The following is a 24,657-nucleotide window of genomic DNA, read 5'->3' on the forward strand; positions in this document are numbered from 1 at the left end:
AAGAACTTTCCCCCCCGCCAAAGTTAGGAATATGGTCACGTGACGAGGCTGCTACGTCTGATTGGTTGAAAAAGGTAGAGCCTGCCGGAGGTCTCCGTCATAATATATGCGTCTTAGCGGAGACAGACAGACCCGTACTTACGTGGAGGGGATTTATTAGGTCACGAGTAACGATTTCGATGTTGCCTAATGTAGCGAAGTAAAATTACGTTTTTTTTTTTTTTTTTTTACAAATTAACTTAAGTAAAAGTAAAAGTATGAGAATTTAAAAATACTCCCAGAAGCTGACTTGTATGTTAGGATTGCACAGGATGCCCGTTCATTAGTTTGACTATGATACCTCACTTCACTATTTATATATAACATTACTTATTTTGATACTATTACTGATAACTTTTATCTTAATTGTGGTATAAGAACAACTTCAGCTGAAATCAGGGGTGATTTTAGGTTCAGAGCTTTGAGAGTGCTGAGTGCCCAGAGTGTCTGGCCGGCTGGTTACATTTTTTTTTTTCATTTAACTTAAAGGTTCAGTGTGTATTATTAATTGTCTCCGAGGAGTACAAAAGAAAAACCTTCATTCAGGAAAAAAAACGTAACACGTTATCTTTGAGAAAATTGTATTTCGTTTACATAGTGAAATCCATACCTAGTAGTCGCCGCCATGTTTGTCTGGCATCTTGCTCATAGGCTATCCTCATTTGGCACTGGTTTTTGATGCCATCTAGTGGTCAAATATGGCACTTTTAAATTGATTTACTATCATTCAACATTGTTCAGGAGGGTCACTTCCCATTTGTGAACTCCAGATTACACCTAATAGTTAGCAGACACAGTTTTACTCCACCATGCCAATTTTTTATTAGACTCACACTTGCACATATAGAAGTAGAAGCATGGATCTTATTAGACAATGATGCATTCTATTCTATATGCATTAACACTTTATAATTCTGGAAGAGGAGGGAAGCGAGAGCAGTGCTTGGAATCAAATGGACTGAACCATTTCAAGGCAGTGGCATATCTCCGACTGTCAGGACCAGAACGGAAACAGAACCCAATTGTGTGACGTTTACCACACATTTTATTGAAAGAAAGAAGAAGGGCTGCGCCCACGATCCGGTGTTCGTTTGGGCGCGGGAAGCAAGTCGCTCTCGTACTCCGAACACAGAAGTGGATCTTCTGAAGCGAGCTATGTCTCCGACTGTCAGGAACAGAAAAACTGCTCGGTAGCCGGGACTGGGAGAGCAAAGCGTGGTCGGAGTTGGAAACCAGTCGTAAGCCAGAACGGGAGAGTAGACGTGGTCGGGGACAAAAAGAGGTCGTAAGCCGGGACGGGAGATCAAAATATGTCTTAGCCAGAGACAGACGGGAGCAAAAACAGGACAGGTGGGAGTCAGGGTCGAAAAAGGCTTGCCTAGTGGTAACTGAGGTTCGCAGACGGACTGACCAAATGGGACAGATAGGAGAGGTTTTAAATAGGGACAGGGAGCCAATCAGAACCCGCGGCTGTTGGCGCCAAATGAGCGGGCACAGGTAAGTCACATCAGTAATCATGACACCGAAGCGGCGTTATTCACATTTGTTTTAAATATAGCCTATTTAATTAAATCTATCGTTTCCTTTATTAAGAAAAAGGGAGTTTAAAAAATGCTATAATTCTTGGAGGTGCTTGGGTTGAAATTGGGGGTACGATCTAATTTTCTTCTTCAACATTGCAACTGTAAAAGGTCTCAGTCCATTTTCTTCCTCATCCAAGTGTCTTTTCCAGGAGGGAGGTGTTTCCGTTCCCAAAACCCCCCAAGCGTTGTAGTGGGTCCCCAGTGGGAAAATAATGGGAGACAATCCCATGGGGGGACGTCAGGGGGAAGGAAGTATCAAGTCGGGAAAGGAAACGCTCACACTCTGCAAGTCTCCTGCAGTCTCAAGTTTGCTTCTCTTGTTAGCAGTTCAAGAATTTCAAGTAGAAGTTTCCTGACACAATGATGCATTGTCCTAAAAAACAATGTCCTCTTATTTGTGAGTGTTATTCTCAGGTTGTTTTGACAGCGTTTCATCACGTCGGGAAAATGGAGTATTCTTCTTCTTGAATAAATTTTCTGGCTGATCACATCAGAATTTTTTTCTTCTTCTTTCCTCGCCTTTTCCGACACAATCTATGCAGCGAGTAGTCTTCAGAATGCGGATGCATCCACCCCCTCCATGCTAAAATAAACTCAGACTCTGACCTATGGAATCTCACTTCTTCTTCTGTTCGCTCGACTCTATTGTCAGAGATCAGCAAAAGTCGTGCAGGAATTGATTCGTGAGACTCTTAAAGGGCAACTTTTCCCTTTTTTTCGTTTTTTTCCAGTACTGTTTCACTAAAAGCAAGAGGGTTGTCCTCAAACTGTTGTAGCATTGGCTGAATTTTTGACATGAAATGAAAGTAAATCAAACTGGAGTTCAAACAGAGAGAGGGTGGGCAAACTACAGACTGCGGGCCATATGCAGCCCACCAGGCTTTTTCTTCGGGCCCATCAAGTCAAGTCATGTTTATTTGTTTGGCCCTTTATCACAAGGAGTCTCAAAGGGCTGCACAGACTGCAGATTATTGCAAACTACAGACTATTATGAAACCCTCCCCTGATCTAAAACCTACATGAGGGCAAGGAAAAACTCAAAAACCTCAAGTCAAGTCATGTTTATTTGTGACGCCCTTAGAAACAAGGAGTCTCAAAGGGCTGCACAGACCACAGATTATTGGAAACTACAGACTATTATGACAGCATCCCCTGATCTAAAACCGACATGAGGGCAAGGAAAAACTCAAAAACCGCAGTCAAGTCATGTTTATTTGTTTGGCCCTTAATCACAAGGAATCTCAAAGGGCTGCAAAGACCACAGATTATTGCAAACTACAGACTATTATGAAACCATCCCCTGATCTAAAACCTACATGAGGGCAAGGAAAAACTCAAAAACCTCAAGTCAAGTCATGTTTATTTGTGTAGCCCTTTATCACAATGAGTCTCAAAGGGCTGCACAGACCACAGACATTGCAAACTGCAGACTACACCATCCCCTGATCTAAAACCTACATGAGGGCATGGAAAAACTCAAAAACCTCAGTAACACAAAAGTACATAAATGTGGACAAAATCCTACAATAAACAAAACAGTATATCCAGAAAGTCATCACAATCTGTTTTATAATTTCAGACAATAAAACGAAAATGGTCAAACTATAATGACTCTGCCATTCCATATGAATCTGCCATACTCTTATCATACAACCTTGAACATCCAGCTGTGTTCAGTCTGTTTGTAAAGATGTGACTTCCTAACTTTGTAAGGAAAATCCCATCCTAGTAAATTTTATTTTGTAAAGTTGATGACCCTTACCTAAAAGACAGGGGTCTGTCAGGACCAGAAAAGAGACAGGACCCACTTGCATGACGTTTCTCTCAGTTTTATTGGGAAGAAAGGAAAGGATTTCACCCACTATCCGGTGATCACTGGTCGCGGGAAGCAGAAAAAACGGGTCAGTAGCCGGGACAGGAGAGCAAAAAACGTGGTCGGGATCAGCAACGCGTCGAAAGCCAGGAGAGGAAAGTAGACGTAGTCAAGCTAAAAAAACGGGTCGAAGCCGGGGAACAGAAGGGAGCAAAAACAGGAGTGAGTCAGGGTCGAAAAGCTTGCCTAGAGTAAACTGAGGTTTGCAGACGGACTGACAACAGGGGACAGAAAGACGTGGATATAAATTGTGACAGGGAGCCAATCAGAGTCCGAGGCAGTTAGGGCCAAAAGAGTGACACAGGTGATCTTGACAAGGACAGCCATTTTTTAATGCCTTTTGAAGGGAATACTGTATCCTGATCACTGGCCCAGAGTATACTTTTTTTTTTATTTTGTTTTTGTGTAAAAATTCCTCAACTGGAAGGTTCTCTTCAGCTCCTTTTTCTTCGTCCAAATACTCGGTCTGGTCCCGCGAGTAATAAACACGCGGTGAAACACGCGGCGAAACACGGAATGTCTACGCCAACACAACCATAAAAGTAAAAGAAAAACTACCAGGAAAAAATGCTTTTTGGTGACAACATTGTCCTAATCATCCCTTTGTTATCTAGAACAAAATACTACTACAGAAATACTACAAAATTACTACAAAACTAAATATCAAATTTACCGCTTTAAAAGCACGGAACTGATTTGTCATTTTGCTTTTATTCTGAAAATAAACAAATGATATAAAAATGCTACAAAAATAGCACTACACTAATACTATAATCCCAAAATAATACAACAGAAATATTACAAAAGCAATGCTACAAAAATTCAACTCCAGTATTAATAAACACATGATACAGAAATACTATGAAATGAAATGATCTGCATTTATATAGCGCTATTCAAGTCAATGAAGACTTCCCAAAGCGCTTTACAATGAGCTTCACATTGCCCAATAGCGGCCGTGCAGCCATGTAAGGCGCTAACCTGCTTATTGGGGGCACTAGGGGTTCAGTGTGATGTCCAAGGACACTTTGACATATATATCGGTAGCGTGGCCGAGCGGTCTAAGGCGCTGGATTAAGGCTCCAGTCTCTCCGGGGGCGTGGGTTTGAATCCCACCGCTGCCATAGTTCTTTTACCAGCTCGGTAGCCTAGATGGTAGGGCGCCCGCTCCTAGACTGGGAGGTCGCTGGTTCAAGCCTCGGCCGAATCATACCTAAGAACATTGGTACTCATTGCCTCCCTGCTTGGGGGGTTTGGTCATCTAATAAATAAAATGGCGGCGCCCTGTTTGGCTGCGGCTGCATCGGCTCGCTACAGTTTAACTGTACGGGTCAGGTGTATGGACATTTTGTTCTGTGTGCATGGTTACAAAGAATGACAATAAAAATAAATTCTAATCTATTCTATTGTATTCTATTCTATGTAACACAGAAGAGCCGGAATTCGAACTGCGATCTCTTGATCCGAAGACGAGTGCTCTACCTCCTGAGCCACTGGAAATACTTCTACAAAATACCTCTACAAAAATAATACAACAGATATATGCCAAAATACTATTACATACATTTCATGACGGAAATACTACAGTAATGCTACAAAAATACTACAGATATACTGTACTACAAAAACTATGGAAATACTAGAAAAATACCACAGCAAAAACACTATAAATAAAAGTAAAATAATACTACAAGTCAAGTCATTTTTATTTGTATAGAAATACGACAAAACTATTTAAAAAAAAAACAATATAGAATATTTAGTGCCTTGAACAACAGGATAAAAAGTGCATTGAAATAGAGTGCAATAGCACTGGCAGCAATATTGCGAGAAAATAAGAATAAAGAAATAACATAGGAATAGGCATTTTATCATAGATCATTTTTAGATTTGTACTGATTGAGCGAGAGATGCAAACAAAATATTGGAGAGCTGGAAGACCATGTAGTGAAAGGAAGCTTGCAAACACATTTCTTTAAATCATGCTGAGTAACTGCACTAGTATCACTCTATATTGCAAAGAAAATTGCCACTCAATAAAAGGATGTTGGGAAACGTTGGAAAATGCTGCTTCTGGTTTTTTATTTAAAACATAGCAAAACATTTCCCTTCCAAAATAGACTTTCACGGCCATAGTTTCCCAAAGGTGTCAAAGGGCCTTTTAGAGACAGATGAGGCAGCGCATTGCTGAAATTTTCAAACTCATATTTCAAGCATGACCGATGGACTCTTAAATCTGGCCTGCCTCATTTGTTACCTCCGATGACATCGGAGCACATTAACCATGTTCCAGAGTTTGTTGATTAGCCGGATTCCGCCAATTCATCACAGTGAAACTGCCCGGCATCGGACGGAGAAGGAACCAAAACCGCAAAGAAGGAAGCGGGTCCATCTTGGCCTGCAGAACTGTTTGTGTGAGCACTTCGAGGGCAACGTCATGTGACCCTGCAAACTTGTCTGAGATGCAACCTGGCTTTGGTCCAGTTTGATGAGTGGCAGAAGGTAAAGCAAGTTCTTGATATAGATGATACCATGATTGGTTTTCACCTATATTTTATTTATTGTTGCTTCGTCTGCCTCCTTCGAGGTAAGTCAACCAGAATTGCTTCGTAATTAAGATCTTTAAAAAGGATATTTTACTATATTTCAAAAGAATGGATGCATAAAAAATGAAAATCTGGGAGGAAAACCCAAAATGAAACGCCGTAAAATAAATTAATACATAAATAATACTTATTTGCACTGACAGGCGTATAGGACTGTGAACAATTGAGAATATTGCAATAATGTTCCACATACTGGATTCAAATCAAGTGAAGGATTGCAAACCTTATATTATTTAAATGTAGCTAATTATGTCTCACAACCTACAATGTTTTCATTTTCTGAGACTGTATTTTATTATTGTGTTACGTGTATTACCAAATGCAAATTTTAGGCTTTTCATTTATTTACCTATCATACAACAACCACAAAAGGACACTTGAGTGCTTAAAAAAAAATTCAAAGTTCGACAAAAATACTCTTAAAAAAAGGTAAAAAAATGCAATTGACACGAGGAAGTTTATTGCACTTTTAGTCAAGTGGATGATTATAACAAAAAAAACAAAAAGCTTGTAGCTACACTCCATTTTTTAAGTATATATTTTGGAGATATTTAGCTTTTAATGGACATAAAAATGAATAGTGCCGAAGAAGGGAGGGGAGAAGCTATGATGACGATGGTGCTGTAGTTGTCACGGTTGCCATGGCGCCCAATTGGCCCTGCCCGTGTGGCGCCAGCTGCGCTTCTTTGTCAGATTGGCTTCCCTTCTATTTAAGCTCAGTGCTCTCACTCTCCTTTGTCAGTCCGTCAACGAACCTCTACCCCGCAAGACGTGGGTTTTGACTCGGTCCTATTTCCTGTTGGTATTTCCTGTCCGGTATTTTTCCCGTCTACTTTTTCCTGTTTAATTTTATATCCAGTTTTGATATCAATCCTGTCTGTCCCGTCCTGTCTGGTATCGACCCCATCTGTCCGATATCTGCTCGGGCAATTGGTATTGATCTCGTTGGCCTCTGGCTTCCTGTCATTCCACGCCAGACGGCTGCCTAACGTGCATGACTGCCCGATTTCCCGTAAATTAAAAGGCCTGTGTGAGAAACGTCACGCATTTGGGTTCTCCTCAGGTTCCGGTTCATGACAGTAGGTAGGACAATTAAATGCAACAAATGAGTCACACTCGCAAATTCAACAAAGTTGAAGAATAATAATCGTAAACTAAGCCTGCATCGCTTAGGGCCAGCCAATCAACTTTAGGGACGAACTGAATCAATTTCAACTCTCACATGACATGTTAAAGAATTAAAAAGGCACAACTGTAGTAAGTAAGCACAGTAATATTAGCATGCAAACAATGGACGAAGTCTGATTCGCAGTTAACAAAAGGAGACGTTAGATTTAGAGAACTTCAGTAAAAGCTTGGCATGCTTTATGTTTTGATGACCTTCTCCATCTCCTTGATTTTTTTGTGCAAAATAAAACATAAGCATCTGTGTTTGTCACGACCAGAACGGAGACAGGACCCACTTGCGATGCGTTTCTCACAAGATTTTTTGGAAGAAAGAGAAAGGGCTGCGCCCACGATCCGGTGTTTGCTGGACGCGGGAAGCAAGTCGCTCTGGTACTCGGGTTGTGCTCCGACCGCGGAAGTAGATATTCTTGGCGAGCGATGGCGGTGTCGGGGACGGGAAAAGCGGGTCGGTAGACAGGACAGAAGGGCAAAAACGTGGTCGGGGTCGGAAGCGGACAAAAAGCCGGTACAGGAGAGCAGACATGATCAGCACCCAAAACGGGTCAAAGCTGGGAACAGATGGGAGCAAAAAACGGGACAGGTGGGAGTCATGGTCGAAAAAGGCTTGCCTAGTGTTCACTGAGGTTCGCAGACGAACTGACAACAGGGGATTGACAGGACTGGGTTCAAGTAGGGACAGGGAGCCAATCAGAGCCCACAGTGTTGGATACTCACTCGCCCCTGAGTGATGAAAGCTTCAGATGGCTCGCCTCACCTCTGATATGATATCAACAAGTCATGTTACATTTATTTGTATAGCACAACATTTTTCTTTAAAATGCCTTCTTAGGTTATTTTTGGGGGGCTTTGACCGAAAATGGTGGCAGGAAATGTTTGCGGTTTGGAAAATTTGGTGCATACCTTACAATTTTTCCCATTCCAGATTGCAGCCACGCAAACCAAGAAGTGCAAGTGGGAACGGACGTGACGTTACCATGCACGTACGACGCCCGTTACCACGGCAAGCTGGCGGTGTGCTGGGGTCGAGGCCCGATCCCCAACCGGGGCTGTGCAAACGAAGTCATCAAGACGGACGGCACCTCGGTCACCGGAAGACTGTCCGAGCGATACTTGCTCATGGGCGATATCCCGGGAGGCGACGTATCGCTAACCATCAGGCGGGTGGAGGAGGGCGACTCGGGTGTGTACGGATGTCGGGTGGAGATTCCGGGCTGGTTCAATGACCACAAACATCAGATGACGCTGACCGTGGTACCAGGTGAGATTCAACTCTTTATATTAACATTTTCTGATACATTTGTCAAGGTAGACATTAGAATTGGAAAGGAGATACTGATTCAAGTCTAGTCCAATTTGGTTGCATGTAAATGATGATTGCAAGAGTCTAAAAAGGCTTCACAGTTCACAAAAAAACAATGCAAAGCAATTTTATTTTTCCGTCACATGAGTATTATTTTTCCGATATTTTTATAAGACAGAATGTAAAAGTATAAAAAGGCATTGTTATGCTCATTTTATGCATTTTCTTACTAGAGGACCGCTCATTTTATGTATTGTTTTTTTATTTTTTCTCATCTCATTAGCTACACCGCTTATCCTCAGTAGGGTCGCGGTGGTGCTGGAGCCCATCCCAGCAATCATCGGGCAGTGGGCAGGGGACACCCTGAACTGCTTGCCAGCCAATCGCAGGGCACACGGGGACAGACAACTCACTCGCTCAGTCATACCTAGGGACAATTTGGACCGGCCAATTCACCTGAAATGTACGTTTTTGGAATGTGGGAGGAAACCGGAGTGCCCGGAGGAAACCCACGCAAGCACGGGGAGAACATACAAACTCCGCACAGGAAGTCTGGACCTGGATTTGAAACCACGCAGGAGGTTCCCAAGACATGAACTGTGCCGCACATGCGCTAACCACTGCGCCGCCGTGCTGCCCTTTTTTATTTTTTTTTTATTTTTTATCAAACAAAAAGTTAAAAGTATTTTAAAAAGAAATACTAAAGCAAATATTAAAGAAAAGGAAACATTAAAACATTTAAAAGAGCTCATGTTTTTTTCTTCTTTTTTTAAGTTTAAATTAGAAAAAGTATCTTTGTGTATGGTCCATTATGAAAATTACTTTTGGGTAAAATAAACTAAATTAATAATTCATAATAAATTATAATGTTCCGCCACTTGTAATACCAGATAGTTATTTAAAAAATGATTTTCATTATTTTATGTCATGTACGGTAGTATTTTTCTCATTTGTACAAAAGATAGAAAAATAGTTTAAAAAGAGATCACTTTGTTCAGAAATGACATCATTAAACCAGATCAAATGGATTTTCCTATGTCTTTTACATTTCTAGTGGTCAAGTGGCTCATCGTTGCAATCAGGTTTCGATTCCCAGCGCATCCATCCATTACCTGCACTGCTTTGGGGGTGCTGGAGCGGGCTATCTTCAGGCAGTGGGCAAGGGGACACCCTGAACTGGTTGCCAGCCAGTCGCAGGGCACATCTAGAGAGATAATTCCCCTGCTCATTCACACCTAGGGACCTCATAAACATGTTTTTTGGAATGTGGGAGCAAAACAGTGCCCAGAGGAAACCCATGCAAGCACAAGAAGAACATGCAAACTCCGCAGAAGAGAAAGCTGGATTTGAACCTATGTCAAGTCAAGTCATGTTTAATTGTATAGCCCTTAATCACAAAGAGTCCCAAAGGGCTGCACAGATCAAAGACCATTGCAAACCACAGATTACCGTGACACCATCCCCTGATCTAAAACCCGCATGAGGGCAAAAAAACTTAAAATCACATAAGCTAACAGGGAGCCAATGCAGGTTAATTAAAATCAGGGTAATGTGATCAAACTTTCTTGTCTTAGTTAAAAGCCCCGCTGCAGCATTTTGTACCAGTTCAGTGTTCTCGTTTGCCCGCGTCCTAGACGCATCATTTTTGCTGGGGACGCATCAGATCAATGTGCGTCCACAGAATTGTCATTATTACCCGATTACTTTTTTAAACAAAGATTTACTGCACTCCAAACTTTTCTTCAGGCAGATCCGTCATTGTTGTTTTGGTCTCGCGGTTCGAGTTTTCGTCTGCACGCCGATCTCGGCCAACGAAATCTCGTTATGTAGTGAAAGGAAGTCTGTCTTTTTTTAGAGAACCGGCTTTTTTGGCTCAACTCATTAAAAAGAGCCGGCTCTCAAACGGCTCACTTGCTTTAATGATTGATATTACGAATTATGTTGTATAAAGAAGTTAAGAAAAAAAAGAAGTATAAAAAAAGAAAAAAAAAAGACAGGTTTGTGGTTATCCCTTTAATCGGTATTTTACCAACAATAATTTGATGCAGAAAATGAATTAATAATTTGATGATTAAAACTGAATGAATATATAGATTTATATTGTATATTTGTCGCCGATTTACGATTTCAACCTCGATAACACTAAATTTTGGGGACCCATAGATCTCTGTTGGGACCCATAGATTTTTGAGCATGCGAGTCCCCGGGACCCATCACTTTTCACAGGTAAAATGAACACTGCCAGCTGAAGGCTTGTCTATGTATCCAAGCTTTTGCAAGTGTTTTCAACTGATCAATATTTTGTTCAAATACATTATGTAAATGTAAATGGTCTGCATTTATATAGTGCTTTTCAAGTCAATGAAGATGTCCCAAAACGCTTTTAAATGTGCTTCACACTTAACCATTCGCACAATTCTCACATAACGATAGCAGCATCAGCCATGCAAGGCTGCTACTTGCTTATCGGGGGCATTAGGGATTCAGTGTCTTGCCCAAGGACACTTCCACATATAGCACGGAGGAGCCAGGGATGAAACTTGCGACCTCTTGGTACCAAGATAAGCACTGTCTGAGTTATTGCCGCTACGTTGATGCACTACCATAAAACCTAAAGCAGTCAATCTTTGCATTCCTTTATGGGTAAAAAAAAAAAGGTGCAATTTACACAGAATAAACAAACAAAAACATTTTTTTTCTGAACTTTTCTTTCTTTGTGTGCTGCCTGGTAACAAACAACCCATGGCCGTATCGGTCCTCATCACCGTGGTTTCTGATGTCTGGGATCAATTCATCTGTCTTACTTTGTTGCTTCTTTGTGACTGCTAAATTACGATTTTCCCCCTTAAGCACGTCCCGAAGCTGTAAATATAGAGTTGGGTGAGGTCCGGGACAGAACAGTCACCGTTCGCTGGTCTCACGTCTTTGATGGCGGAAGGCCCATCACGTCCTACAGGATTGACCTCAAGAACAAAGACGGTACGCCGACGTATCCCAAAAATGTCAGATCTCGATTCTTAACTTCTCTTTTCTTTTTTCAGATCTTTGGGATTCCGCCGTGTCCACTCTCATGTCGAATCCGAACCTGACTCAGGTGACCTTGGTGGACCTGAGACCTGCGACGTTGTATGAATTGCGCATGTTTGCTATCAACAGCCAGGGCATGAGCGACGCCGGTAATGTTCTCATGGTTATCACAGAAGAAGGAGGTAAAAGGGGAAAAAAAAATCGGTGGTTATTCTACTGACATTTGTTTTCAATTGAAGATTAACATTGGCCCTTTTCTCTATGTTTGATGCTCAGCACCAGATGGTCCACCCCTGGACATGCGCCTTCAACCATACTCATCTACAAGCATCAGAGTCACTTGGAAGGTAATAGACATACCCAAATTCCTAAAAAAATGTATTTTATATGATATTATAATTGTTTTTATTTCATGATGTATCATGATTTTTTTTTAAATGTTTTTAAAAAATATTAGATATTTTTTACTTCAATATTTTATTCATTCATGATTTATGTTTTATTTTTTGCATTTTAAAACTAGATAGATAGATAGATAGATAGATAGATAGATAGATAGATAGATAGATAGATAGATAGATAGATAGATAGATAGATAGATAGATAGATAGATAGATAGATAGATAAATAGATACTTTATTCACATTTCCAGCAGCATCCCTGAGCTGAGAACAATACAATAATAAAGCAAAAAGAATACAATATACAAATACCCAGTGTGACGTGCAAATGCCCACTGTAGCGTGTTATATAGAATAACTAAATAGTGCTACACAGAATACATATTGCAATAAGAATCGGTAATATGCAATGTAGGTGGTGTGGTTTACTGTGGGCTTTTACTCTGCCGGGTAGAGTTAAAGAGCCTCATGGCATGAGGAAGAAAAGATCTCTTCAGTCTATTCTTATTTGTTTCAAATTTTTCTTCTTTCCTTTACTTACTTACTTAAATCTACTTACTGTAATTTTCTTGTTTTTAGTTTTACTAGATAAAAAAGTAAAAAATAATATTGAATTATTCATGTGCAGTATTTAGTTATTAAGGTTGTTATTTACGTATTTATATCTAGTTTTTTGTAAATGTTATTTTTTTTTGAATTTGTGTATTTACTTTTTTATTATTAAATTTTACGCCATCCTTTCACTTTTAAAAAATATATTGTAGTAAAATAACATTAATATAAAAAACAAAACAATTTGTACTTGAGAAATATGTTAAAGTATGGCCAGCAATAAAAAAATTACGTTAAAATGGATAACCTTGGAGTAACTTAAATAATAACGGACAAAAAATATTTTTATTGTAAATACTATTTTTATTAGCCAGAAAAAAAGTTAAAAAATGTCCCTACAATCGTGCAAAATAAAAGTAAAAAAACCCTTTTTTTTTAACTTTCGTGTAGTTGCTCTATCATCAGAAAGGTTCACATTAAGAGCCACCAAATGTTTTGATATTTAGTATATATTTTATTTGTTGAATATGGAATAATATATAAAATCATGTAGTACTCATTTTTTTATTTATTTACATATTTTTTTTCACACTTTTTAGGTAATTGTAATTGATCATTGTTTACATTCTTAAGGTTATCATTTGAATTATTACAGTAAATTAAGAAGCTAATGTATGACAAATTGTTGATTTTTAAGTATTATAAAGTCCCGTGATTGAAATTCATTAATACATAATAAAATCTAAAGATAACTGAGATCTATTGTTGATTAAGGTAAATAAAAGGACAGCGTGTAATATTTAGTGCCTCAAAAAATCAGTGAAAGAAAAACAAAACATTGATTTAAATGGTTGGTTGGTTGGTTGCCTTAACCACTGGGGTCGTAGGGGCACCACTTCCTGTGGTGTTTCTTGGGAAAGTACAGCCTGGTGGCACCCATCCCACTCCAGGCAGAAATACATGAACTATACATCACACCCATGTTCATTTTTATACAAAATTATACGTCGATAAAAATGTATTTCTTTGTCTGCCGTTTTGTTACTTGCTGTGCCACTGGTTTTCGTTTGTATTAGACAACAGTGCCATCTAGTGATCAAATATTACACACTAGGGCTTCTAAGCATGAGTAGTGGAGCCACGTATTCGCTCTCTCTCATTAGCCGTACCGCTTATCCTCATCCCAGCCATCTCCGGGCAGTGGGCAGGGGACACCCTGAACTGGTTGCCAGCCAATCGCGGGGCACACGGGGACAGACAACTCACTCGCTCATTCACACCTAGGGACAATTTGGACCGGTCAATTCACATGAAATGCATGTTTTTGGAACGTGGGAGGAAACCGGAGTGCCCGGAGGAAATCCACGCAAGCACGGGGAGAACATACAAACCGCACAGGAAGTCTGGAGCTGGATTTGAACCCACGCAGGAGGTTCCCATGACATGAACTGTGCCGCACAAGCGCTAACCACTGCCCCGCCGTGCTGCCCTGGAACGTATTGTAGAGTGATAAAGGAACTGATATAAAACATGAAATAAAAGAAAAAGGATTCTTAGTAGTATTTCGTCGTATAGTAGCATTCCCACAGCTGCAAAAGCAGTAAAAAAAGCACACCATGAAATTTGAAGGCTTATTCAAAACACACTTGTCATTGTCATTATATTTTATACCTTCAGCCTCCCCGGGCCAACCTTCAAAACGGCGTCATACGGAGTTACAAGGTCAGCTACCGAGAGTACGATCCGGTTGGCCGACATTTCAAGTGGTGGATGCGGCAGACGGTCTCGGCCTCGGGGCCCCAGGAGAGTCTGGTCCTGAGTGGACTGAGGCCCTCCACCAAGTACGGCGTCCTGGTTCAGGCCATCAACAGGGTTGGGATCGGACCCGCTTCCACGGCGCCCCTCTGCTCCACTTTGCCTGAGAGTGAGTGGCTGGACAATATTCTAAGAACTGTGTGGTAATACAAGTTTATGACCATACCACCCTGAGAACGCCCAATCCCGGGAAGCTAACCTGGGTTGGCCTAGATAGTACATAAGTGCTCTAAATAGGTCATTTGGTGCACGCCTTGCTGCAACAGCTCTCACTATACCCAGCCCCACAAATAAACATAATTCTTATTTTTGAATTACAGTAGGACCTTGCTAATTCGCGGTTCGACGTTCGCGGCTTCAGAGCTTCGCGGTCGGTAATGGTTTTTATTTATTTCTATTTTTTTTGAAGGGGTGTCGCTACTTCGCAGATTTTCACTTTTTGCCGTTTTGTTTCGGCAGAACGTCAGCGGACGCGGGATAAGGCGGCCGGCTGGATGGGAGGGGGGGGGGGTCTCTCCCGGGCCGCGCCAAGGAGCGAGTTCGGCGGACGCGGCGTCACACGGCGTGACGCGAGAAAAGGCGGCAGGCGTGATCAGGCTACCCCCGTAACTGGGGGGAGCCCGCTCGTCCGACGAACCCTGTAGCGCGCGCAACGACAGGCGGCCGTCCGCGGGACCCCCGTAACTGTGTCGGTGTCGTGCGTATCGTGCCCCAAAGTACCCGCGCCGCGGGTTAGGGGCTCGCTCGCGGGAGCGACCGAACGGCACCCGCGGTGCGGCGCAAGTAAAAACCCTGTCGTGAATTTGTCTTCGATCGTCCCGGGCGGACGTAAAATCGCCCAGCCGTATGACTCGTAGCGGTGGATCACTCGACTCGTGCGTCGATGAAGAACGCAGCTAGCTGCGAGAACTAATGTGATTTGCAGCTGTGATTGGCTGGCAACCAGTTCAGGGTGTCCCCTGCCCACTGCCTGGAGATGGCTGGGATGGGCTCCAGCCCCCCCGCCACCCTAATGAGGATAAGCGGTGCAGATAATGAGATGAGATTTATTTATTTATTTATTTAAAAAAAAAAAAAAAATTGGGAAGGTGCGCCGCTACTTCGCGGATTTTCACTTATCGCGGGTGGTTTTGGTCCCCATTAACTGCGATAACCGAGGTCCCACTGTACTAAAAACAGTAGACCCCCATTTTCACTTTATGGTATGGAACAAGATGCTTTTCGCCCCCCCTTTTTACGGCATCAACAACACATTTTTTTGCATGCCCAAAAAACAAATTTTAACTTTGTTGTGTTGGTGCGTATGATGAGTTATGTCTTTAAGACGCTTGTCTACTAGAAGTGGGACAATACACTTTGGTCATGATACCAAGGTGACAATTCAATTTATATCACAATTCTCGATAATCGTGATTCAGTATAATTGATGATTGCGATTTAAATTTCTTTCCTAAAAGAACAAGAAACTTAAATCATACACTTCTGGGACAATAAACCATGAATGGTGTTAAAAAAATTCACATCAGTCTGTGTCAGTCAGTCTGGAAGCTGACATTAATTTCAACTGAGACAATAAGAATGTCACGGCCAGAAGGGAGACAGGACCCACTCGCGTAACGTTTCTCACAGTTTTATTGGGAAGAAGGAAAAGGAACGCGATCCAGAGATCGCTGGTCTCGGGGAGTAGGTTGCTCAGACGCAGAAGTGGGACTTCCGTGGCGAGCGATGGCGGTGTCTGGAACGTAAAAAAGTCGAAAGCCAGGAGAGGAAAGTAGACGTGGTCTAGATCAAAACAGGTCGTAATGCGGGACGGGAGAGCAGACGTGGTAGAGATCAAACAGATCTTAGCGGGAGAAAAACAGCAGCAAAAACACAGGACAGGCGAAAAAAGGGCCGACAAAAGGGGACAGACAGGACCGAGTTTAAATACTGACATGGAGCCAATCCGTCAACAAGCTGCAGCTGGTGCCACACAGGCAGGGCCAATTGGGCGCCATGGCAACCGTGACACACGGGCGCTGCCAATTGGGCGCCATGGCAACCATGACAGAGAACATAACATGTACACTGTGCGTCAAGTTTACAGCCACAAACTGTCATGAACTGAAATGTCAACGAAACAGAAACGTGGCCCTCTAATGATCCTATTTACAGTTTCTACTGTAAGAGGATAAAATCAAATGCAGCCTATAAAAGAAGAAAAAAACATCACACATGTAAACTATCAAACTAAAATCGTGATCCTTCAGATTCAAACACATTTTTTTCAAAAAACTGCTACAGGTAAAGATTTCTGTTGGAGGTGATGCTTAAGGGTGTCAAGAACCGGAACCGGATCAGGACCCAAATGCGTGACGTTTCTCACACAAGCCTTTTATTTTACGGGAAATGGGGAGTCATGCACGTTAGGCAGCAGTCTGGCGTGGAATGACAGGAAGCCAGAGGCCGACAAGATCGATACCAATTGCCCGAGCAGATATTGGATAGATGGGGTCGATACCGGACAGGATGGGACAAACAGGATTGATATCAAAACAGGATATCGAAATTAAACAGGACAATCTAGACGGGAACGAAACTGGAAACCGATATTAAACTGGACAAAATAAAGGGGAACAATACCAGACAGGAAATACCAACAGGAAACAGGATCGAGTCAAAACCCACGTCTTGCGGGGCAGAGGTTCGTTGACCGACTGACAAAAGGTGATTGAGAGCACTGAGCTTAAATAGAAGGAAAGCCAATCTGTCACCACAGTTGGCGCCACACAGGCGGGGCCAATTGGGCGCCATGGCAACGTTGACAGAAGATAATAAAATAAAACATTTGTGCAAAAACTTCCTCTAAAAGAAAGCAGCTCTTGTTTGGAGGACATGCGAGGACAATGACCAATCTTCTGTAATGTAGTGGGCTGTTCGAATGACACACGACTCTGTTCCCCCGTGAGGTCCTGGCGTAAGAGAGATTGGTTCAGCTCTGCTCAGCTTCTCCTTGACGCCCGACTTCACTTCCTTGTAGATCTGAGGAATGGTGTTGGATGGGAAGTGTAATTCAGATTATTTCTTATGTCATTTACCAACCAAACCACAAAACTGAGCCATGATTGGTTATGCTATATGACAGGGGTCGGGAACCTTTTTGACTCCCATAAAAGCAAAAAATATTAATTTTTTTTTGGGAAAGAGCCACACCATATATTATGAGACAAATTTACTAAATTGCTAAACCCGCGCCCCAGACAAAAGCTTAGTCTTCAGCACATTTATTTTTGATGATTTGATAAAAATGATGAAAAGAGAATAATGCCAGAGCCCCTGTCCCAAATTCAACAAACAGACCACTTTAAACTTGTCTCTTTCTTGCAATTACTCAAGATCGGTTAAACTCCTTTTGACCCTTTTTTTCATACATATTGGTTTCAAAACCAGATGCAAGCAGTTATTGTGTAAAAACGTCACAACATTCTGAGAATAGGGAGCCTTATGTGCTTACCTTTGGCGAGAGATGGGAGGGAATCCTTGTACTTTTTGCATAGCTCCACCCATCCCTCCCACTCACCCAATCAAATGACTAAGTTCTCTTCCGGTGTTTTGGCGTATTTACAGTTCTGTGGACTCATCATAAAGTATCTGAACACTGAACACAGATTATATAGTGAACTTTTAAATAAAGGATTCTTTAGCGTTGTACAGCCAAAATGAGTTTTTTCCCCCCTTTTTTGTGTGACACCTTGACTGTAAATTGTAGTGAAAAACGTGCCCTATATATACTGCGAAGTGTTTCCTTTAAATTTAGCTTTGGTTTGGCTTTACGTGTACCTGAATAGCATAGACTTTCACGGTTTTGAACAAGATGGAGAAATTTTGCATGCAATCAAATTGGTCTCTGAGCCATAGGTACTCATAGAAAGAGCCATATATGGCTCGCGAGCCATAGGTTCCCGACCCCTGCTATATGATGTCATTTTTGCTTGACGTCAAGCAACAAAATGGCCTCCTTCTTCGTCATCTCACTGCTGTGTGTTTACAGTATATCAGCAGCGTAGAAAAGAAAACACTATAAAGAAAAGAATGTTCACCTTAAAAAGAAGGGGAATACAAATATTTTGCTTACTACTGATTTATCTATTGTTTTTATTTTTATTATTATTCAGTTCTCCAGACTTCCACCCAAGCAACAGTCGTCTCACCCTTCACTGTGACATGGCAGATGCTAGATACCACAAAGGTTATACCAGGTACGGAGTACACTCAAATTTAAAAACAATTGGGTGGGTTTATTTATTTTTGGGCATTTGGTTTTCATATTTTATTTTATAATTTCATGGATTGTTTTGATTATTTATTTGAGTTATCTATTTTATATCTACATTTGTTTATTATTTGAGTTACTTATTCATTTTAGGTATTATTCTACTTAATTATTTGTTTTATTTGTATTTATTCATTTAAGTTATTTAACCCTGAGACACATCTGTTATTATATTCTATAACCTTGAAACGGGTCACTGGAGACCCTACCACCTTCCATCCGTCCATCATTTGCACCACTTATCCTCAGTAGGGTTGCGGGGGTGCTGGAGTCCATCCCGGCTATCTTTGGGCATTGGGCAGGGGACACCTTGAACCAGTTAACAGCCAATCACACATACAGACGGACAACTTACTCGCTTATTCACACCTAGAGGACAATTTACCTGACATGCATGTTTTTGGGAACGTGGGAGAAAACCCACGCAGGCACGGGAGAACATGCAAACTCCACACAGTGATAGCTGGACTTGAACCCTGAACTGTGGGGGCTGTGCGCTAACCACCCAGCCGCCGTGTTGCCCTACCCTAACACCATAGGGTTGATTATTACATTTATTTATTTGAGATTTTTATTTGACTTATTTGAGTTTTTCATCTTAGTTATTTATCTCATCTCATCTCATCTCATTAGCTGCACCGCTTATCCTCAGTAGGGTCGCGGGGGTGCTGGAGCCCATCCCAGCAATCATCGGGCAGTGGGCAGGGGACACCCTGAACTGGTTGCCAGCTAATCGCAGGGCACACAGGGACAGAAAACTCACTCGCTCATTCACACCTAGGGACAATTTGGACCGGCCAATTCACCTGAAATGCATGTTTTTTGGAATGTGGGAGGAAACCGGAGTGCCCGGAGGAAACCCACGCAAGCACGGGGAGAACATACAAACTCCGCACAGGAAGTCTGGATAGTTATTTATTTATAGACTAATTTATTTATTTGATATGCTTGTATTCATTTGATTTAGTTAGTTGAGTTTTTTACAATAATTTTTTGATTTGAGTAATTGATTTTATTTGTTTGAGTTCTAATGTAGTACGGCGGCGCAGTGGTTAGCCTGTGTGGAGTTTGCATGTTTTCCCCGTGCTTGCGTGGGTTTCCTCCGGGCACTCCGATTTCCTCCCACAAAAACATGCATAATAGGTTAATTGGCTGGTCCTAATTGACCCTAGGTGTGAATGAGCGAGCGAATTGTCTGTCCCTGTGTGCCCTGCGACTGGCTGGAAACCAGTTCAAGGTGTCCCCTGCCCAGTTGCCCGAAGACAGCTGGGATGGGCTCCAGCACCCCCGCGACCCTACTGAGGATACGTGGTGCAGATAATGGATGGATGGATGGAGTTCTAATGTTGTTTATTTATATAAACTGTTCCAATTCAATTGCAGCTTTTGTGTTTTCAGATGTCACAACTCTTGGATTAGACATGAACACAACAGAAGAACAAACCTCAAAAGGTTTAGCGTTTGCAGCCTAGTATTTACTAACTAAATTCATCAGTATTCTATGGTAATTCAATTCAACTGTGTTTGAATTTCTCAGGGGTCCCAGATCCCCCCGTTGTCAAGTTAAAAGAAGTGATCGACAACACAGTTTCTCTCTCCTGGACTCCTGGTTATGAAGGCCGTGCTCCAATTTCGGGATTCGTCCTCGAGTATAAAGCATTGAATGGTAACAAAAAGCAAGATTAATCAAATTCAATTCAATTAAAGTCATTAAGTCATGTTTGAGGATTTTTATTAACACGATTATTAGGAATAGGAATGGTTGAGTGATGATACCGTTATTGATACTAGATTATTATTCAATGGAAAGTGCCATATTGACCCATTTTTTAAAGCTAACTTCTGTGTTTTACCATTGATTAGTAAACATCAGTTAAACATCGCTAAGTTTTTTCAAAAATAGTCGTCTCAAAAAAAAAATGAAGGAAAACAGCTCTTTGTGAAAGGATGCATTCTGGGCAAAACTTTTACTTTGGTTTTTTTTTTGCATTCGTGATACCTCCAATATCTGAACATGTCAGGACCAGAACAGAAAAAGGACCCAATTGCGTGACGTTTACCGCAAGGTTTATTGAAAGAGAGAGGAATGGCTGCGCCCACGATCTGGTGTTTGCTGGGCATGGGAAGCAAGTCGCTCTCGTACTTAGATTGTGATCCGGACACGGAAGTGGATCTTCCGTAGCGAGGGACGGAAAACTGGTCGGTAGCCAGGACTGGGAGAGCAAGACGTGGTCGGAGTCGGAAATGAGTCGTAAGCCATAACGGGAGAGTAGACGTAGTCGGGATCAAAAATGGGTCGTAAGCCAGGACGGTAGGGCAGACGTGGTCAGGATCAAAACGGGTCGTAGCTGGAGACAGACGGGAGCAAAAACGGGACAGGTGGGAGTCAGGGTCGAAAAAGGCTTGCCTAGTATACACTGAGGTTTGCAGACGGACTGACAACAGAGGACTGACAGGACTGGGTTCAAATAGTGACAGGGAGCCAATCAGAACCCGCGGTGGTTGGCGCCAAATGAGCGGGTACAGGTGATTCACATATGTAATCATGACAGAGCAATGCTTTAAACAGAAAGGAACTCCTCTGATGAATAATTGCAAGAGCACTCAAATTATGCAAGAACTTTACAGTGCCCGATTTTTCCAGTGACATGATCAAACTATTTAGGTCACTCGTGTCCCCCGGCACACACACTCTCAATCGCTGGGTAGAGGAAGGAAGTAACACGAAGAAGTGGAGTCTCCTTGATGTGAGAACAAAGATCTGATCAAATCTATTCCTGCCATGTAGTGGTGATTTAGCATACTGAAATTATTCCCAGGGGCTTGATACAGCAGCGGCAACGCATTATTTTTTTTTTTTATACAACAGCAACATTTATCATACTTTCCAGCAGCTCTGTCTATCTATCTATCTATCTATCTATCTATCTATCTATCTATCTATCTATCTATCTATCTATCTATCTATCTATCTATCTATCTATCTATCTATCTATCTATCTATCTATCTATCTATCTATCTATCTATCTATCTATCTACTGAAATTATTCCCAGGGGCTTGATACAGCAGTGCCAACCCCTTAAAATATTTTTTTTAATACAACAATAACAAAAAAACGTATTTTTATATTTTGGCACTCAGGAACAATGCGTCTGAATACAGACAATACTGCAGGTTCCGGTACCAGCCTGGTATCCGTTCGATACTGAGTCACTCATCCATAGTAAAAGTTTTTGGTTTTTTTTGTAATTTCCATTTCAAATTGACTACCGACAGGATCATGGGACTTTCAAAAGACAGTTGCGGATTTCAGCCCGAACCAGACGGAGGCCACCATCATCGAGATAAATCCCTCCACGTACAACATCCGCATGTTCGCCAAGAACAGACTGGGAACCAGTAAAGCCAGTAACATCCTTACCTTCACTACTGGGGAGACAGGTGTCACATTTTTATTCCTTGAATATTCAAATTCAATCCCACGATATGCTTCAAAAATGGATTTGTGATTTGCACAGGTCACAAGCATCATTTCTCCACAACCACTATTATTAATTCTCATGCTGCAGTAAGTATGAATAAAAATTGGATTTTATTTGATGATTTATTGGAGCATTTTATGAATTTATTTGAGTTATTTATTAACTGTATTTATTTGAGTTAATTGTGTATTTGATTTGTTTATCTAAGTTATCTGTTTATATTAATTCATCTATCTCACTGAGCTATTTATTTTCATTTTTTTAAATTAAGTAATCTATTCAATTTATTTATTTTATTCGTTTTAGATATTTATTTTTTGAGTTATTTGAATTATTTTTACTCAAGCCATTTCTTTGAGTCATTTGTTTTATGTCTTTATTATATTTTTTTGATTATTTTGTTAATTTGAGTTTTTCTTTTTATTCCATTCATTTATTTATTCGAGTTAATTTTATACATTTTTTAGTATTTCTCAAATATCTGTTTATTAAGATTCATTTGAGTTAATTATATATCTGTTTAATTTATTTGTATAATTTTTTTAGTTATTAATTTAATTTATTTTGAGTGGAATTATTTTTTTATTTTGATTAATTTATTTACATCATTCATTTATTATATTTATTCATGCAAGTTATTTTTATTTATCCATGCATTTATTGCAATCTTTATTCAATTGAGTTTTTCATTTCATTTAATTGATTGCTTATTTGAGTCATTTATTTGAGATTTTTAAACATTTGCCCATTTAAACTACCGGTAACAATTGCAATCCCTTGCTTTGCATTGCATTGTAGTGCCCTCTAGTGGACAAAAACGAGTCGAATATAGAAGAGATTATGGAATTGAATGATATAAGTGAATACTGTATACGCACTGTATCCTGTATTTTTAAATTTTATTTGACATTTTTTGCAGACAAGCTCTGAAGAAGGCGGACATGGTCACCTTGCTGCCATTATCATTCCACTTGTGCTGATTCTGTTATTGATCGTTGCCATGGCGATGGCATGGCACCTAAAATGTGAGTATGAGAGGTCCCGGATGCACGTATACTATAAAATAATATATAATATACCTGTATGATGACAATAAGTCCATGTATTTATTCACGTCAACGGATTTTGATGAACTTTTATACTCTTGCAGGGATGAAAGGGAAAAAAGCCAACGTCAGCTTGTGAGTTTCTGCGTCCGTGTCAACAAATGTATCAGCCAAAAATAGAATTGATGAGTTCTTTTTTTCTTCCGCAGATGGCTGAGCCGCGGAGCCATACTTTACAGAGGCTCGGGGTCCATGCAAGAGCTGTGAGACGTACAAAAAATAATATTTTTGAAGAAAAGTTTGAAGAACTGCGATAATGAGCCGTAAATCTTTATGATGTTTTAACATATGTTCAATTCATGCTAAGTGATCATGGCGAATTCTCGAAATAGTTGTTTTTTTTACAGTGGAATTAATGTTCTAGTGTAGCAATTTGATTATCTTGGCTTTGTGCAATATACATTAGCAGAAAAATCCGTTTTTATACATTTTGGGGAATGTGTCACGGTTGCCCGTCCGTTTGGTGCCAGCTGCTGCTCGTTGCCTGATTGGCTTCCCTCCTATTTAAACTCAGTATCCGGTATTGATCCCGCCTGTCTCGTCCTGTCCGGTATCTTGCTCCAGTCTCCAGTATCCGGCATCGATCCTGCCTGTCTCGTCTTGTCCGGTATCTTGCTCCAGTCTTTAATATCTGGTATCGATTCCGTCTGTCCTACCCTGTCCCGTATCTTGCTCGTGTATCCAGTATCCGGTATTGATTCCATCTGTCCTGCCCTATCAGGTATCTTGCTCGTGTATCCGGTATCGATCCCGTCTGCCCTGTCCGGTATCGGTCCCGTTTGTCCGGTCCTGTCCGGTATCTTGCTCGTGTATCCCTTATCCGGTATCGATCCCGTCTGCCCGGTCCTGTCCATAATCTTGCTCCAGTCTCCAGTATCCGGTATCGATCCCGTCTGTTTCGTCCTGTCCTGTATTTTGCTCGTGTATCCAGTATCCGGTATCGATTCCCTCTGTCCTGCCCTGTCTGGTATCTTGCTTGTGTATCCGGTTTTGATCCCGTCTGCCTTGTCCTGTTCAGTATCTTTACCCAGTATCGATCCCGTCCGTCCTGTCCTGTCCAGTATCTTGCTTGTGTATCCAGTATCTGTTATTGATCCCGTCCGTCTCGTCTTGTCTGGTATCTTGCTCGTGATTCCAGTATCTGGTATCGATCCCGTCTGTTCCGTCCTGTCCGGTACCTGCTCATGTTTCCCGTATCTGGTATCGATCCCGTCTGTCCCGTCCTGTCCGGTTTCGATCTCGTCAGCCCCTGGCTCCTGTTTTCCCGTGACTGACTTCTCTGTCTCACTTCTTCTGCCCAGCGATCGCCGAATCCCTGGCGTTTGTGTTCCTGCGCATGACTGCCCCTTTCCGGTAAAATAAGGCTCATGT

At 41.3% G+C, this 24,657-nt stretch overlaps 1 protein-coding gene and 1 long non-coding RNA gene across 3 annotated transcripts in view; both read left to right on the forward strand.

Moving 5' to 3' along the window:
- Positions 1-5,553, forward strand: part of LOC148360246 (uncharacterized) — a 68,890-nt gene extending 63,337 nt beyond the window's left edge. The window contains exon 5 of the long non-coding RNA XR_015851300.1: positions 4,927-5,553. This is a non-coding gene — a long non-coding RNA (uncharacterized LOC148360246). The remainder of the gene's footprint in view (positions 1-4,926) is intronic.
- A 416-nt stretch (positions 5,554-5,969) lies between these two features.
- On the forward strand, positions 5,970-23,657 carry LOC148360248 (cell adhesion molecule DSCAML1-like). 2 transcript variants are annotated; one of them, XM_088343783.1, is made up of 14 exons: positions 5,970-6,082; positions 8,212-8,547; positions 11,440-11,568; positions 11,631-11,798; positions 11,893-11,963; positions 14,247-14,493; positions 18,539-18,622; positions 20,080-20,148; positions 20,234-20,362; positions 21,975-22,139; positions 22,217-22,266; positions 23,100-23,205; positions 23,331-23,361; positions 23,436-23,657. In XM_088343783.1, exons 1-14 carry the CDS (start codon positions 6,028-6,030, stop codon positions 23,491-23,493), a joined length of 1,698 nt encoding a protein of 565 aa, XP_088199909.1. In that variant the 5' UTR covers positions 5,970-6,027; the 3' UTR covers positions 23,494-23,657. The 2 variants fall into 2 exon arrangements, with proteins under 2 accessions (XP_088199909.1, XP_088199910.1); XM_088343784.1 differs by having other exon boundaries at positions 20,095-20,148.
- Positions 23,658-24,657: the final 1,000 nt, after the last annotated feature.

The sequence above is a fragment of the Urocampus carinirostris genome, chromosome 9, assembly GCF_059441175.1.
Source record: "Urocampus carinirostris isolate Australia breed hairy pipefish chromosome 9, RoL_Ucar_1.0, whole genome shotgun sequence".
Lineage (NCBI taxonomy): Eukaryota > Metazoa > Chordata > Actinopteri > Syngnathiformes > Syngnathidae > Urocampus > Urocampus carinirostris.